The 18,157-nt window shown below is 45.3% G+C and overlaps 1 protein-coding gene across 2 annotated transcripts in view; it reads right to left on the bottom strand.

Annotated features, from left to right (window-relative positions):
• Positions 1–8,682, bottom strand: part of CUL4B (cullin 4B) — a 76,151-nt gene extending 67,469 nt beyond the window's left edge. For both annotated transcript variants that reach the window (XM_077285081.1, XM_077285082.1), the window contains exons 1-3: positions 8,502–8,682; positions 7,935–8,303; positions 462–577 (exon numbers count right to left, since the gene is read on the bottom strand). In XM_077285081.1, coding sequence (XP_077141196.1) covers positions 462–577; positions 7,935–8,303; positions 8,502–8,553 — 537 coding nt within the window. In that variant the 5' untranslated portion in view covers positions 8,554–8,682. The remainder of the gene's footprint in view (positions 1–461; positions 578–7,934; positions 8,304–8,501) is intronic.
• Positions 8,683–18,157: the final 9,475 nt, after the last annotated feature.

Genomic DNA, 18,157 nt, shown 5'->3' with positions numbered 1-18,157 from the left:
ATCACCTATCAGAGGGATAGTAATGCACTGTTAGGATCTGCACCGATCAGTAGACTGACGGATTATTTATCTGCTATGGAAACTTTCATCCGTTACAAATTAGCATGGCAAGAGACAGATTCCCAAACGCCGCTCCATTCATTCCCAATGAAGTTGATTGAAAAGGTTGAGTGCAGTGCTCGAAGCCCTATAGGGAATGAAAAGAGCGCAGGTTGAGCATGAGCAATGTCGCTCCGTATTGCTGACTGCTGCAGTTACAAGAGGACCCCCACCAATCCTGTGGATAGGCGATATAGGAGTTGTCCGGTGAAAACAAGTTAAGTCCAGTGTTTGCCAAGGTCACACTAGACCCCCAGGTCAGGTACTGCTGCTCTAAGGGGGAAATGCTGTATGGCAGGTACAACTACAGAAGACATTAGGATACAAGATACACCATGTATAGTACAGTCTGATTCACTCGCCTGATATAATTCTTCTAGGTTGTACTTTATTGAAGTGCTATTTTCAATGGCATCAACTGCTTCTTTCAGCTTCTGCCAGGTTTCATCTGTGTAGTTTTCAGGCAATTTGGGTTTTTCTGCAAATAGATGTGAGTAATTTAGAAATAAAACTTAAACAAAGAAGAAAAATATTTATATGCAACAAAGACTTTCCCACGAGAAGATGGCAGGGATTCCTAGTAGCCAATGAGAGCTTGCAAAGTTGACGGACTAATGGGGAAACCTGTGAGCACAAGATGAAGCAGAAATCCTCACAAGGGACATCACAAGCAGATACCAGTCTGCCATGTTATGTGACTGATATATTAACAAGGTGGATGATTGCAAGAGAAACAATAGGCCTGAAAGTCTGCCGTGTTCATGGTGTGACCCTTGACGTTTTAGATTGTCACTTCTTGCCTTTGGCAGAAAAACAAGTGCAAGGAGGAAGTAAAGATGAAAATATGTGCAGGAAAGGATAGAGAGGTAGAAATCGGTTAGTCATGCTATGAATATCTATGACTGGCTTTTTCACAATACAGCTGCCATTATGCTTTTCATTGCCAAGATGCCAGCGTTGCTATTAGTAAAGGCTACGGGTGTGCTGCTGACTGGAAACATCAGCACTGGATTATGGATTAGCAGGGGAAGAAAGAGTAATGTTTCTTTTGTTTTAGAATATTTGCACAAGTTATAATAATAAAGAACAAAAAAACAAGGAAAACGGTATAACATGGCCAACTCCAATAAGGTATCCATTCCCCCTATCTAGTGGATTTTCCATACTGGCTACATCCATCACATGTGCCATAGGTCAGATCGCTGAACCAAATGACTGGGTGATAGAACAACAGTCGGAGTTAGAGTGATAAAGCTGGGGAAGGATTTTGATCAATCACAAAGTAGAAACGGTTTATTTCCCTCCCTCAATTGGGAACCCAGCAAAGCTAAACACATTAGTGTATAGAAGGTGATTTGTTAGCCCTGTATTTCTACAGCACCCATTGCTCTCCGCAACTGCCCTACGGGAAGTCAATGGAGTGACATAGGCAGAGGTTTCCTTCCATCACACTGCTACCATGCAGTGGTCACTATTAACGATGTAAAGAGTTAAACAAGCCATGGTGTTACATTAAGGTAAATTATGAATAATTAAGTATTGTATGGTTGTATAAATAACCTAAAATATATATATGAGCAATAGTTTTAAGTTTGGATTATAGCAAAGTTCAAGGATGTGGTTAGGAGGCCACAAGGAATTAACTTGTCCCAGAAAACAGTTAATTAGATCTTGATTAGTGATGAGCGAGTATACTCGTTACTCGGGTGGTCTCCGAGTGCCGCATTTTCTGGTGTATAAGACGACTGGGCGTATAAGACAACCCCCAACTTTTCCATATAAACTATGGAATTTGGGATATGCCCGCCGTATAAGACGGGGGTCATCTTATACGCCCAGTCATCTTATACGGCGTGTGGTTCCCAGGGTCTGGAGGAGAGGAGACTCTCCTTCAGGCCCTGGGATCCATATTCATGTAAAAAATAAAGAATAAAAAATATGGATATACTCACCCCTCCGACGAACCCTGGCTGTCACCGCTGCAAGCGTCTGACTCCGTTCCTAAGAATGCAGTGAGTGTAGGACCTGTGATGACGTCGCTGTCTTGTGATTGGTCGCGTGACCGGTCACCTGACCGCTCACGTGACGTCATCGAAGGTCCTTCACACTCTGCATTCTTAGGAACGGAGGCAGACGCTTGCAGCGGTGACAGCCAGGGTTCGTCGGAGGGGTGAGTATATCCATATTTTTTAGTCTTTATTTTTCACATGAATATGGATCCCAGGGCCTGAAGGAGAGTCTCCTCTCCTTCAGACCCTGGGAACATCCAGGATCGCTCCCTGCACACGCCGTACCCGGCGTATAAGACGACCCCCGACTTTTGGGACAATTTTTAGGGGTTAAAAAGTCATCTTATACGCCGGAAAATACGGTATTTGTGACTGCGCAGAGATTTAGCTTTTGTCACAGCAGCTGCATGATTTGCGAATGCTAGACAGCTTGAATACATGTGGGGGTTGCCTGTTTGTTAGGTAATTCCCACACGTAGTCAGCCTGTCTACCAGCCGCAAATCATGCGGCTGCAGTGACGAAAACTAAATCTCTGAGCACTAACAAATACTCGGAGAACATCCAAGCGTGCTCGGAGAAACTTGTAAATTTTCAGCTGCTTTCCACAGTACCAGCAAAGTCTATGAGATTGCAGAAATCTCATGCCCACAACTTGTTTTTCCTGACTGTTCTGCCAAAAAAAGCTGTGTTTTTGCAAAATGCCGAACATGTCACTTCTTTCAGCATTTTTCACCCACTGAAGGCAATGGGTAGTGCAGAAAACGCAGGTATCAGGTTTTGCTGCCAAAACCTGATGAAGTTTAATCAGATAAAGTTTACTGCATAAAAAAAAAATAATCAGCATGCAGAAGAGAGATATAGCATGACAAAAACGCAGCAAAAAACGAGGCAAACATTCAACAAAACCTGCTTTTTTGACATTGTTTATTTACTGCCAAGAGAGTAGGTGTGGCCTGCAGGAAAAAAAAATCATCAAAATCACGACGTGTGAACATAGCCTAAAAATACTGCCAATCACCAGCAAAACACCTGTTTGTTGAGTGAATAGAGCTGGACTAACAGGCCTCAGATCTACACTGACTCTTCATCCTCATTTCCATATGAAATCAAGCGCTGATTTCTCAATAATGGAGGAAAGGACTGGCCATGTAGAAGGTATTGCCTCTGAAAAAGCTACATGCACAAATAGTTTGGGGGGGGGGGGGGTGAAATCCTACTGACAGATTCCTTTTAAAGATAAATATGGTGCACGTTTAGTAGCTTTTGTCTTTGTGTATGCTGCTACATTTTAAGCTATGCTTCTTTTCTGCTAAGCAGCACCCTTATAGGGACCCGGTCACCTTGAATGCCATTTACCTGCAGATCTGGAATTAATCTGACAAAACAGTTAAGGATGATGGAAATGTGAGTACGGCTGACAGGCCGCAACACTAATGTGGTATAACGGTGTCATGCAAGCTTCCACAGACACGGCGCCCTATCACTGGAGCAGTGCCAGACCAGGAGCCAAGTATGTGTGTTTGAAACGTACCCTTTCATTTACAATAATCTTTGGAGGCAGATTCTCATGCAGATCAGTGTCCGGCCCATAGTCCTGACCAGCTCATTTACATACAAGAAATATGGATTTTTCTTGAATAAGACATCAGATAGCAGATATCAAGGCATCCTCTTATTCAGCTGCCTATGACCTACATGTCCATATAGACGGCTTAGGAGGGGTGAGCCTACTGGCAGATTCCCTTTAACAATCACGTGGAAGTAGGTCAGTCTGTCTAAACAGGCTATTAAATGAGCAATATATAAGGAGAAATAAGTATTGAACACGTCAATTTTCTAAGTAAATATATTTGTAAAAGTGCTATTGACATGACAATCTCACCAACTGTCTGTAACAACCCATCCAATCCACACAGGCATAAAAATCAAAAACCAAAGACGCCCAAAAATTCATGTGTAATGTCATGTGTAATAAGAAATTGCACCGGGAAAAAAAAAAAAAAAAAAAAAAAAAAGATAGAACACATGAAAAAAAAGAGAGGGGCAAAAAGCCATGGAAAGTCATGGCACCAGCTGAAATCTATCAGTAAATAGAAATCAATGCTGCCACTTAATGAAAAATAATATCAGTTGGTTAATCTGATGGCCTATAAAAAGGGTGCCTCATTACCAAGGTGCCAAGCGAGAAACATCTAATGATGGGTAAACCAGTGAGCTGTCGTAAGACCTTCGCAACCTTATTGTTGCAAAACATACTGAAGGCATTGGTTACAGAACAATTTCTAAACTACTGAAGATTCCAGTGAGAACTGTTGAGGCCATAATCCAGAAGAGGAAAAAAACAAATTCACCATAAACCAATCACCGCTAGGTGCTCCCCACAAGATCTCAGACAGAGGATTGAAAATAATTATCAGAAGAGTTGTCCAAGAGCCATAGACCAATGAGGAGAGCTACAGGAAGACCTGGAATCAGAAGGTACAATTATACACACCATGTTTGGAGGCCAAAAGGCACTGCATATCACACCAAAAACACCATGCCAACAGTGAAGTTTGGAGGTGGGAACATCATGGTGTGGGGACGTGTTACAGCATAAGGCACTGGCATACTTCATGTAATTGAAGGATGAATGGACAAATCTAGAGACATTCTTGATAAAAATCATCTGCCATCTAACAAAGATGATGAAGATGAAACGAGGGTGGACATTTCAGCAAGACAATGTCCCCAAACACAAAGCCAAGGAAACGCTCAGTTGGTTCCAGAGAAAGAACATAAAGTTGATATAATAATGGCCCAGCCAATCACTGGACCTGAACCTGATAGAGAATGTATCGAAGGAACTAAAGCTCAGAGTTCAAAGGAGACCATGGGACCTTCAGGATTTGAAGAATGTATGGAAGAATGGGCCAAAATTGCACCTGAGCAATGCATGCGATTAGTTTATCCATACAGGAGGGATCTTGAAGATGTCAAAGGCTTTTGTACGAAGTATTAAATTAATGTCAGCACGCGTGTGCAATACTTTTTCTCTGTGTCATTTTGTTACACAACTTATGGACATCTATGGCTTGATTTCTTTGCCTGTGGAAAGTTACTAAGAAAAAAGGGGACTTGTTCAATAATTATTTCACATTTATGTGAATTTCCAAAGGGTTGTAGTTTATATACAAAGTCGTGAAATGGAAAAAAAAAAGTTGAGCACCTTTGCAAATACACTGCCTAACTTACCTCGTCCGGATCCTGAGTTACAGACTGTAGTATATACAAAAGCTGCATTCACCACCCTAAAAGCTTCAGAGCACAAGTCTCCTGACATCTTTAGGATCACTGTCTGCACAAAGATTGTAATGTTGATTCGCATTCTTGGAATAGCCTTTATTGAACAGTGATATTAAGCAGGAAAAATAAATCACTGTTCCAATACAGCTAAGCTGATAGTCATACCTCTAACGCCTTAATGAGAAAAGTCAGTAAGTAGGCCATCACTTATTTATTTTTTCACATTTGCAAAAATGAGAATCATTAGTGTCTCGTGAATCTGTTCTCATCCGTTTACACCATCAATGTGTCATCCGTTTTTCTTCTGTACAATGAAATTCTGATGGAGGTTTCCTAACCTGGTACCAGCAACCAGTGAAAACCAGACGGTACGCAGATGCTATTAATGTGCACTCCGCTGTTTATTTTTTTTGTTTCCACCGATCTATATATTCACTTTAATCGCTGAGTTCTGTTCACAAAACAGACCAAAGTAGCACATGTGAAAATCCCCATAGAATATGAGTCTGAGTGTAAACAAACTGACGATGATCACTAACTTTAATAAAGCTGATCAAACATGTATTGTGAATGCAGCTCTGAAGGAAACAAACAAAACAAGCTGTAATTCAGCATCAGACAAAGAAAAGAAGTGCAGTTTATTTACAAGTTCTGCTCCATTCACGATGCTTTTTTGGCTTTAATATTTACATGGGGAAAACATTCCCAAAATATACATTAAACAGAGACTGATAAATATCCAGCAGCATCTGCCCTCCACAGACTGACGGCATCAGTTAAACAGTTATCTATATAACAAGCTATTGAATAGCTCACGGGGTACATGTTTATAGGGGCTGTCCACTGCTTTAAGAGTTAACCTTAATAAGCTCAGAAAGGTGTATGAAATAAAACAAACATACACTCATTTACCAGTTCGGCGACGCTCCTTCGCTGATTAGTTGCAGCCTTCACATTCTGTCCAAACAGGAAGAAACAATATTCGGACAGAATGTGAAGGCTGCAATGGATGAAGCATCCGCTGATTACCTACAGAGGTCACATGACGTCATCATTCCCCCGCTAGATGATCACAATGCCAGGAAATCGGCGGGGGACAGAATATTGAATGCAGAGGAGCGATAGGCGAGTATAAACCCCTGGGCCCATTACAAGGGATATCTGGAACTAAAATTTAAAAAAAAAAAAAGAAAAAGAAAAGTGTGAAAAACAAAAAATGTGCCCAAGCACTAACAGGCAGATAGTTGTATCTCCCAGCCTGTTGTGCCCAGCACTGTCCTCCGCCAACACACAGTGGTCACAGACTTCCACGGAGGTCTCGACAACAGAGCAGCAGTTTTTTTTCCCAGATGACTACTGGTGTCATACTGATTGACAGCTGGCTGCCGGCATGGCGCGGGCTGTCAATCGGCATGGCGCCGGCTGACAATCGGCATGGCGCCGGTAGTCCCACCCTATAATCAGGAAGACAAACTGCTGCTCTGTTGACAGAAAGCAGCTGAATTTCCATCAGGAGAGGTCAATGACTAAGCGCCGGGTACAACAGGCAGTTAGTTGCCTCTGATCGTAACTACATGCTGCTTTTTTTTTTGTAAGTCTCGGGTATCCCCATTTTAACATAATGGATAATTTTTACAATAGATGAATGACCAATACCACATAATGGCTTTGGTCATCCATCAAACCACATGTCAAAAAACGTTTGCTCCAGTCCACACTATATGCTTTTACTGGACACTCAGGATGTCAGACAGCTGTTATTACACTACTCCCTTATTTCCAGTATACTAGCCAAGCAGAGGCTGAAAGAACATTGTTCTGGCCGCCTTCTGACTAATGGACATATTAACAATGTAGATTACATAAACTATTCTGAAAAAAATTAAAATAAAAAGCTAAACGGGGTTTACAGCTGATCAGATCATTTAAAGAGATCATCAAGCATAAAACGTGCTCTAAAGCCCATAGACCTAGCATGAAAGAGGAAGTGTGTGATTGACTGCAGTGGTCTGGAGACTGGGATGGGACGTAATCAGAGACCTATCATCGTCACCTGACCGCTGCAATCAATCGCAGGCTTCCACGGTCAAACAGCCAGGGAATGAGACGTCATCCCTTCTTGTCCGGGCACACACCACCACACCACCTGTGATGGAGCCAGCGGGTATGCACCATTTTATTAAAGGGATTATCCACTGCTAGAGAACCCCTTACATGCAGCTCCACTGTACAGCCCACAATCGAGGGCATACTTACCTCCTGGAGAAGCGCTGTACTACTGACAGCAGCACCGTGTCCCCCTGGGGCCACACGACTGCTGCAGCCTTCATTATTCTAACAGTCGGCCCTGACAGGATAGTGAAGGGGCAGATTAATGGCTGCCGGCGACTGTCTGCAGGGGTCACAGCAGCGGACTGGCAGTAGGCAACCCCTTTACTTATCCCAAGCAGTCCTGTAAACCTGAGGATTTGTGACTGGCCCGGACCGTGTAGGAGCGGGCGCCCACCTCAGGCTGCCCCAGAGAGGGGGGCACACTTTACCTTTGAAGTTCTTGATGACTAGCTTCTTGGCGGAGCCGGGCTTGCTGATGGCGAAGCTGGAGACCGGCGAGGCTTTGGTGAGCCCGTTGGCATGGTGCCCTGCGGCCACTGGCGAGATGAGCAGGCTTTTATTCCTGGTGGGCTGGGGGGTGGCCGAGGAGGAGGACGGGGACTCCTCCGCCATCTTCACATCCAGGCCCAGGAAGTCCAGCGTGTCCTCGAACCTCAGCTTCTTCTGGATGTGGTGGGAGTTCCTGGGAGGGGAGATGGGCTCGTAGTCGTCAGCGCTGCCGCCGGCGTTCAGCCGCCGCTTCTTGCTGGCTCCCTCTGCCTTCACCTCCTGACTGGGAGGGTTGGGGGACGACAAACCTGTGGGGAACATGAACACAGCAGACATAGGAGCGCGGCGCCTCCGGACCGTGCACACTGCTTGTTATTGTCACCACAGAGGCACCAAACATGGCCTCACTTCCTCTCTCAAGGCATCTCGGGAAGAGCGGCCTCAAGACACTACCGGCGGCCGCGCACCGCCCGCCGACAGGACAAGCGCCCGCTCCTCTCACCTACCGGAAGGGCTGGCGGCGAGGTCTTTCATACTGCCCGACCGTGCGGGCCTCATCCGTCGCCTTTCCCTCGCCGAGCTGCCGATCTGATTGGTCCCGGCAGGGAGTTGGAGAACTGGGAGGGAGAGAGCAGGAACACAGGCGGACGGCCGGGGGCGGAGCCACTGACAGGCACTCTGCTGCTTGGGTTATGACGTCACTAAGTCGGATGGAGCGCCGATTGGTGAAGCCACGTGACGTGAGGTCATCAGCGTGCAGGAGAGCTTCTCCAGTCACCCGGAGAGAGCACGGCGCACTGCTCAGCGCTGAGGAGACGGAGCGAGTCACGTGCTGTGCCCGAGCCGTCAGCCTCTGCTGTCACGTGATCCACCACAGTGTGCTGTGCTGCTGTGCGTGTAGGGCTTGATACCAGCCTGATGTGCCGGCGTGTAAGGCCATGGTCACACTAGCAGGATTTGGTCAGGATTTTACATCAGTATTTGTAAGCCAAACCAGGAGTGGAACAATTAGAGGAAAAGTATAAGGCTACTTTCACACTAGCGTTAACTGCAATCCGCCACAATGCGTCGTTTTGCCGAAAAAACGCATCCTGCAAAAGTGCTTACAGGATGCATTTTTTCCCCATAGACTAACATTAAGCGACGTATTGCGACGGATTGACACACGTCGCACCTGTCGTGCGACGGATGCGTCGTGCAGTGGCAGACCGTCTTGACCAAAAAACGCTACATGTAACGTTTTTTGCCGCCGACGGTCCGCTTTTTCCGACCTCGCATACGCGGCCGGAACTCCGCCCCCACCTCCCCGCACTTCCCCACACCTCACAATGGGGCAGCGGATGCGCTGGAAAAATGCATCCGCTGCCCCCATTGTGCGGCGGAGACAACGCTGGCGTCGGGAACGTCGGCCCGACACACCGCGACGGAACGAGCCCGACGCTAGTGTGAAAGTAGCCTAATAGAAAATATGCACCACTTCTGTATTTATCACCCACTCCTGGTTTTGGCTTACAGATACTGAGGTGAAATACTGACCAAATACTGCTAGTGTGACGGCAGGCGGCAGCCTTAGACAGTGCCCCGTGTTATACAGTGCCCATATATTATACAGTGCCCATATATTATACAGTGCCAGTATATTATACAGTGCCCATATATTATACAGTGCCAGTATATTATACAGTGCCCCGTGTTATACAGCGCCCATATATTATACAGTGCCAGTATAATTATACAGTGCCAGTATATTATACAGTGCCCCGTGTTATACAGTGCCCATATATTATACAGTGCCCGTATATTATACAGTGCCAGTATATTATACAGTGCCCCGTGTTATACAGCGCCCATATATTATACAGTGCCAGTATATTATACAGTGCCCCGTGTTATACAGTGCCCCGTGTTATACAGTGCCCGTATATTATACAGTGCCGGCGTGTTATACAGTGCCCATATATTATACAGTGCCAGTATATTATACAGTGCCCTGTGTTATACAGTGCCCGTATATTATACAGTGCCGGCGTGTTATACAGTGCCAGTATATTATACAGTGCCCCGTGTTATACAGTGCCAGTATATTATACAGTGCCCCGTGTTATACAGTGCCCATATATTATACAGTGCCAGTATATTATACAGTGCCCCGTGTTATACAGTGCCCATATATTATACAGTGCCAGCATATTATACAGTGCCCCGTGTTATACAGCGCCCATATATTATACAGTGCCAGTATAATTATACAGTGCGAGTATATTATACAGTGCCCCGTGTTATACAGTGCCCGTATATTATACAGTGCCGGCGTGTTATACAGTGCCAGTATAATTATACAGTGCCAGTATATTATACAGTGCCCCGTGTTATACAGTGCCCGTATATTATACAGTGCCAGTATAATTATACAGTGCCAGTATATTATACAGTGCCCCGTGTTATACAGTGCCCGTATATTATACAGTGCCGGCGTGTTATACAGTGCTAGTATATTATACAGTGCCCCGTGTTATACAGTGCTAGTATATTATACAGTGCCCCGTGTTATACAGTGCCCATATATTATACAGTGCCAGTATATTATACAGTGCCCTGTGTTATACAGTGCCCATATATTATACAGTGCCAGTATATTATACAGTGCCCCGTGTTATACAGTGCCCGTATATTATACAGTGCCAGTATATTATACAGTGCCCCGTGTTATACAGTGCCCGTATATTATACAGTGCCAGTATAATTATACAGTGCCAGTATATTATACAGTGCCCCGTGTTATACAGTGCCCGTATATTATACAGTGCCGGCGTGTTATACAGTGCCAGTATATTATACAGTGCCCCGTGTTATACAGTGCCAGTATATTATACAGTGCCCCGTGTTATACAGTGCCCGTATATTATACAGTGCCAGTATAATTATACAGTGCCAGTATATTATACAGTGCCCCGTGTTATACAGTGCCCGTATATTATACAGTGCCGGCGTGTTATACAGTGCCAGTATATTATACAGTGCCCCGTGTTATACAGTGCCAGTATATTATACAGTGCCCCGTGTTATACAATGCCCATATATTATACAGTGCCAGTATATTATACAGTGCCCCGTGTTATACAGTGCCCATATATTATACAGTGCCAGTATATTATACAGTGCCCCGTGTTATACAGTGCCCATATATTATACAGTGCCAGTATATTATACAGTGCCCCGTGTTATACAGTGCCCATATATTATACAGTGCCAGTATATTATACAGTGCCCCGTGTTATACAGTGCCCATATATTATACAGTGCCAGTATATTATACAGTGCCCCGTGTTATACAGTGCCCATATATTATACAGTGCCAGTATATTATACAGTGCCCCGTGTTATACAGTGCCCATATATTATACAGTGCCCGTATATTATACAGTGCCGGCGTGTTATACAGTGCCAGTATAATTATACAGTGCCAGTATATTATACAGTGCCCCGTATTATACAGTGCCAGTATATTATACAGTGCTGGCGTGTTATACAGTGCCCATATATTAAAATAATTATATCGGTCAGAGCTACATATAAGTCAATGCAGCACAACTCCCAATAACACATACATAATCAGATAACTGGAGTCAAAAGAACTGTAAGGGTACCGTCACACATTGAAATTTTCATCGCTGCGACGGCACGATCCGTGACGTCGCAGCGTCGTATGAATATCGCTCCAGCGTCGTAGACTGCGGTCACACGTTGCAATCACGGCGCTGGAGCGATGCCGAAGTCCCCGGGTAACCAGGGTAAACATCGGGTAACTAAGCGCAGGGCCGCGCTTAGTAACCCGATGTTTACCCTGGTTACCAGCGTAAACGTAAAAAAACAAACAGTACATACTCACCCGTCGGTGTCCTTCAGGTCCCTTGCCGTCTGCTTCCTGCTCTGAGTGCAGCCGTACCGTGAGAGCAGAGCGCAGCACCGCTGCGCTCTGCTCTCACTTTCCGGCCGGCACTCAGAGCAGGAAGCAGACGGCAAGGGACCTGAAGGACACCGACGGGTGAGTATGTACGGTTTTTTTTTTTACGTTTACGCTTGTAACCAGGGTAAACATCGGGTTACTAAGCGCGGCCCTGCGCTTAGTTACCCGATGTTTACCCTGGTTACAAGCGAAGACATCGCTGGATCGCTGTCACACACAACGATCCAGCGATGTCAGCGGGTGATCAAGCGACGAAAGAAAGTTCCATACGATCTGCTACGACGTACGATTCTCAGCAGGATCCCTGATCGCTGCTGCGTGTCAGACACAGCGATATCGTAACGATATCGCTAGAACGTCACGAATCGTAACGTCGTAGCGATGGAAATTTCAATGTGTGACGGTACCCTTAGGCTATGTGCACACTCTGCGGCGTGCTCTGCAGGTTTATCCCGCAGCGGAATTGATAAATCTGCAGGGCAAAACCGCTGCGGTTATCCCTGCAGATTTATCACGGTTTGTTCCGCGATTTCCGCTGCGGGATTACTCCTATACTATTGATACTGCATATGCAGCAATATGCAGCATCAATAGTAATGATAAAAATAATAAAAATTAGTTATACTCACCCTCTGATGTCCGGATCTCGTCGGCGCTGCACGCGGCGCTCCGGTTCCAAAGCTGCTGTGCCAAGAAGGACCTTCGTGACGTCACGGTCATGTGACCGCGGCGTCATCACGGTCATGTGACCGCGACGTCACCACAGGTCCTGTTCGCACAGCAACTGAGACCGGGGACGGCCGCGTGCAGCGCTGAGAGGTGAGTATAACATCATTTTTATTTTAATTCTTTTTTTTTTACACTAATATGGTTCCCAGGGCCTGGAGGAGAGTCTCCTCTCCTCCACCCCGGGTAGCAACCGCACATTAACCGCTTACTTCCCGCAACGTGGGCACAGCCCCATGCGGGAAGAAAGCGGTTCAATGCATTCCTATGGGTGCAGAATCGCTGCGATTCTGCACAAAGAAGTGACATGCTGCGGGTTGTAAACCGCTGCGTTTCTGCGCGGTTTTTCCCGCAGCATGTGCACAGCGGTTTGCGGTTTCCATAGGGTTTACATGTAAATGTAAACGCTATGGAAACTGCTGCGGACCCGCAGCATCAAAATCGCCGCGGATCCGCAGTAAAAACTGCAAAGTGTGAACATGGCCTTAAGGTAAAAAGGTATAGTATTTATTAAATAAACATCTTATAACAAAATCACAAGAAACTTTTTTAGTACACAGTTACAAAAAAGGGGTTAACTCCCTATGCAAAGGATCCATGTAAAGATACCCCACTACCACACTAATATGGTCAGTCCGACCAGAGGTTAAAGTTCGCACAATTGTATATGCTCATATGCAAAATAATCACCACTACTTTTGCTAGTAAAGACAGGCATAAAAAAAGTTACAGAATTGAACCTCACCCATAATGGTCGTAGTGTGGATGTGGAATCACCAGCCCCTACGCGCGTTTCGCGTAGGCTTCTTCGGGGGGCGGTCAACCTCTGGTCGGACTGACCATATTAGTGTGGTAGTGGGGTATCTTTACATGAATCCTTTGCATAGGGAGTTAACCCCTTTTTTGTAACTGTGTACTAAAAAAGTTTCTTGTGATTTAATAAATACTATACCTTTTTTCCTTAACAGTTCTTTTGACTCCAGTTATCTGATTATGTAAGTGCCCATATATTATACAGTGCCAGTATATTATACAGTGCCCCGTGTCATACAGTGCCAGTATAATTATACAGTGCGAGTATATTATACAGTGCCGGCGTGTTATACAGTGCCCGTATATTATACAGTGCCGGCGTGTTATACAGTGCCCGTATATTTTACAGTGCCCCGTGTTAGGCTACGTTCACATTTGCATTGTTGGGCGCAGCGTCGTCGACGCATACCGACACATGCGTCATGCGCCCCTATCTTTAACATGGGGGGCGCATGGACGTGCGCCGGTATGCGTTGTACTGCGCTTTACTACGCATGCGTCATATAGACGAAAAAGACAGGGCGCAGGGGACGCTACTTGTAGCGTTTTCCCTGCACCGAAAGTCCCGATCGGTAGGATCTTATGACAACGCATGCGTCGCAAAACGCTGCGTTGTGTACATGCGTTGTTGGTTGCGTCGCTTCGCGTTGCCGACGCTGCGCCTAACAACGCAAATGTGAACCTAGCCTTATACAGTGCCAGTATATTATACAGTGCCGCGTGTTATACAGTGCCCTTATATTATACAGTGCAAGTATATTATACAGTGCCGCGTGTTATACAGTGCCCTTATATTATACAGTGCAAGTATATTATACAGTGCCCCCGTGTTATACAGTGCCCGTATATTATACAGTGCCCCGTGTTATACAGTGCCCGTATATTATACAGTGGCAGTATATTATACAGTGCCGGCGTGTTATACAGTGCCAGTATATTATACAGTGCCCCATGTTATACAGTGCCGGCGTGTTATACAGTGCGAGTATATTATACAGTGCCTCATGTTATACACTGCCAGTATATTATACAGTGCCTCATGTTATACACTGCCAGTATATTATATTGTGCCTAGTGTTATACAGTGCTGAGTTATACAGTGCCCATGGTATACAGTGCTGCGTTATACAGTGTTGGCGTGTTATACAGTGTCCCATGTTATACAGTGCTGCGTTATACAGTGTCGGCCTGTTATACAGTGCCCCATGTTATACAGTGCTGCATTATACAGTGTCGGCATGTTATACAGTGCTGAGTTATACAGTGCCGGCGTGTTATACAGTGTGAGTATATTATACAGTGCCTCGTGTTATACAGTGCTGAGTTATACAGTGTCGGCGTGTTATACAGTGCCAGTATATTATACAGTGCCAGTATATTATACAGTGCCCCGTGTTATACAGTGCCAGTATACAGTATTATATAGTGCCTAGTGTTATACAGTGCTGCGTTATACAGTGTTGGCGTGTTATACAGTGCCCCATGTTATACAGTGCTGAGTTATACAGTGTTGGAGTGTTATACAGTGCCCCATGTTATACAGTGCTGCGTTATACAGTGTTGGCGTGTTATACAGTGCCCCATGTTATACAGTGCTGCGTTATACAGTGTCGGCGTGTTATACAGTGCCCCATGTTATACAGTGCTGAGTTATACAGTGTTGGAGTGTTATACAGTGCCCCATGTTATACAGTGCTGCGTTATACAGTGTTGGCGTGTTATACAGTGCCCCATGTTATACAGTGCTGCGTTATACAGTGTCGGCGTGTTATACAGTGCCCCATGTTATACAGTGCTGAGTTATACAGTGTCGGCGGGTTATACGGTGCCCCATGTTATACAGTGCTGAGTTATACAGTGTCGGCGGGTTATACAGTGCTAGCGTGTTATACAGTGCCAGTATATTATACAGTGTCAGCATGTTATACAGTGTGAGTATATAATACAGTGCCAGTATATTATACAGTGCCCCGTGTTATACAGTACCAGTATATTATACAGTGTGAGTATATTATACAGTGCCTCTTGTTATACAGTGCTGCGTTATACAGTGTTGGCGTGTTATACAGTGCCCGATGTTATACAGTGCTGCGTTATACAGTGTCGGCGTGTTATACAGTGCCCCATGTTATGCAGTGCTACGTTATACAGTGTCGGCGTGTTATACAGTGCCCCATGTTATACAGTGCGGCGTTATACAGTGTTGGCGTGTTATATAGTGCCCCATGTTATACAGTGCCCCATGTTATACAGTGCTGCGTTATACAGTGTCGGTGTGTTATACAGTGCCCCATGTTATACAGTGCGGCGTTATACAGTGCCCAATGTTATACAGTGCCCCATGTTATACAGTGCTGCGTTATACAGTATCGGCGTGTTATACAGTGCCCCATGTTATACAGTGCTGCGTTATACAGTGTCGGCGTGTTATACAGTGCCCCATGTTATACAGTGCTGCATTATACAGTGTCGGCATGTTATACAGTGCTGAGTTATACAGTGCCGGCGTGTTATACAGTGTGAGTATATTATACAGTGCCTCGTGTTATACAGTGCTGAGTTATACAGTGTCGGCGTGTTATACAGTGCTAGCGTGTTATACAGTGCCCCATGTTATACAGTGCTGCGTTATACAGTGTCGGCGTGTTATACAGTGCTAGCGTGTTATACAGTGCCAGCATATTATACAGTGCCAGCGTGTTATACAGTGTGAGTATATTATACAGTGCCTCGTGTTATACAGTGCTGCGTTATACAGTGTCGGCGTGTTATACAGTGTCCCATGTTATACAGTGCTGAGTTATACAGTGTCGGCGTGTTATACAGTGCCAGCATATTATACAGTGCCAGCGTGTTATACAGTGTGAGTATATTATACAGTGCTGCGTTATACAGTGTCGGCGTGTTATACAGTGCCCCATGTTATACAGTGCCCCATGTTATACAGTGCTGCGTCATACATAATGGGATTCATATATACCGATTCAATCTGAGCAAAAAGATGTGCAAATGTCTCATTTGTCCAGGTATTCATATAAAAAAGGACAAAACTCCGCTACAGATGGCTTATATGCTATTCATACCCATCAAAAAAAAAATTGTGTCTATTCATAATGGCAGTGACCTTTCATTTACAAATATCCTGGCACAATGACCTTGTCATAAGATATATGTGGGGCAGGCAAAATGAAAAAAAAAATGTGCCAAGACAAAAAAAATAAAATCAATCAATGTGAGATTGGATTGCACCACTTCAAGCTACTAACACTGACCTACAAAGCCGTCCGTAATCTGTCTCCTCTGTATATATCTGAACTAATCTCCCGATATCTTCCAACATGCAACCTCCAGTCCTCTAAAGACCTCCTTCTTGCCTCCACACTTATATGTTCCTAAAGGTACCTTCACACATAACGATTTCGTTAACGATATCATTGCAACGTCACGCTTTTTTGTGACGTAGCAACGATCCTGCTAACGATCTCGTTATGTGTGACAGCGACCAACGATCAGGCCCCTGCTGGGAGATCGTTGGTCGTAGGGAATGATCAGGACCTTTATTTGGTCGCTGATCACCCGCTGTCATCGATGGATCGGCGTGTGTGACACCGATCCAGCGATGTGTTTACTTGTAACCAGGGTAAATATCGGGTTACTAAGCGCAGGGCCGCACTTAGTAACCCGATATTTACCCTGGTTACCATTGTAAAAGTTAAAAAAAAAAAAACACTACATACTCACATTCCGATGTCTGTCACGTCCCCCGCCGTCAGCTTCCCGCACTGAGTGCCGACCGTAAAGAAGAGCACAGCGGTGACGTCACCGCTGTGCTCTGCTTTACGGCCGACGCTGACACAGTCAGTGCGGGAAGCTGACGGCGGGGGACGTGACAGACATCGGAATGTGAGTATGTAGTGTTTTTTTTTTTTTCACTTTTGCAATGGTAACCAGGGTAAATATCTGGTTACTAAGTGCGGCCCTGCACTTAGTAACCCGATGTTTACCCTGGTTACCCGGGTGCTGCAGGGGGACTTCTGCATCGTTGAAGACAGTTTCAACGATGCCGAAGTCGTTCCCCTGATCGTTGGTCGCTGGAGAGAGCTGTCTGTGTGACAGCTCCCCAGCGACCACACAACGACTTACCAACGATCACGGTCAGGTCGTATCGCTGGTCGTGATCGTTGGTAAGTCGTTTAGTGTAACGGTACCTTAACCCAGCCACCTCCAAGACTTCTCCTGAGTATCCTCTGGGAAATTCTGAGCCCCAACAAGTCCGAATATCCCTTATATTCCGAACTTTCAGATGGAACTTCAAAACTCATCTCTTCAGGACCGCTTACAGCCTGCAATGACCCCGCTGCCACCTCACCACCACCGGAGCTGCTGCAACCCCCCAACCTACTGTCTCCTTCCCCATTATCCCATAGACTGTAAGCCCGCAAGGCAGAGTCCTGTCCCCTCTGTAGCAGTCTGTCCTTGTTAGTTTGTTCTCTGAAAACCTGTATCTGTATTTTGTATGTAACCCCCTCTCATGTACAGCACCATGGAATCATAATAATTGGTCTCTGAGGACAACATAGTCACAGTCTTGGGACGGGGTCGTGTGGGCTATATATTATGCATGCTGGTAAATGTTTTATAGTGCACTTGGGCTGG

The sequence above is a fragment of the Ranitomeya variabilis genome, chromosome 2 (assembly GCF_051348905.1).
Source record: "Ranitomeya variabilis isolate aRanVar5 chromosome 2, aRanVar5.hap1, whole genome shotgun sequence".
Taxonomy (NCBI): Eukaryota; Metazoa; Chordata; class Amphibia; order Anura; family Dendrobatidae; genus Ranitomeya; species Ranitomeya variabilis.
The sequence above is the reverse complement of the archived record's forward strand: the minus strand, read 5'-3'. Positions and strand labels throughout refer to the sequence as shown.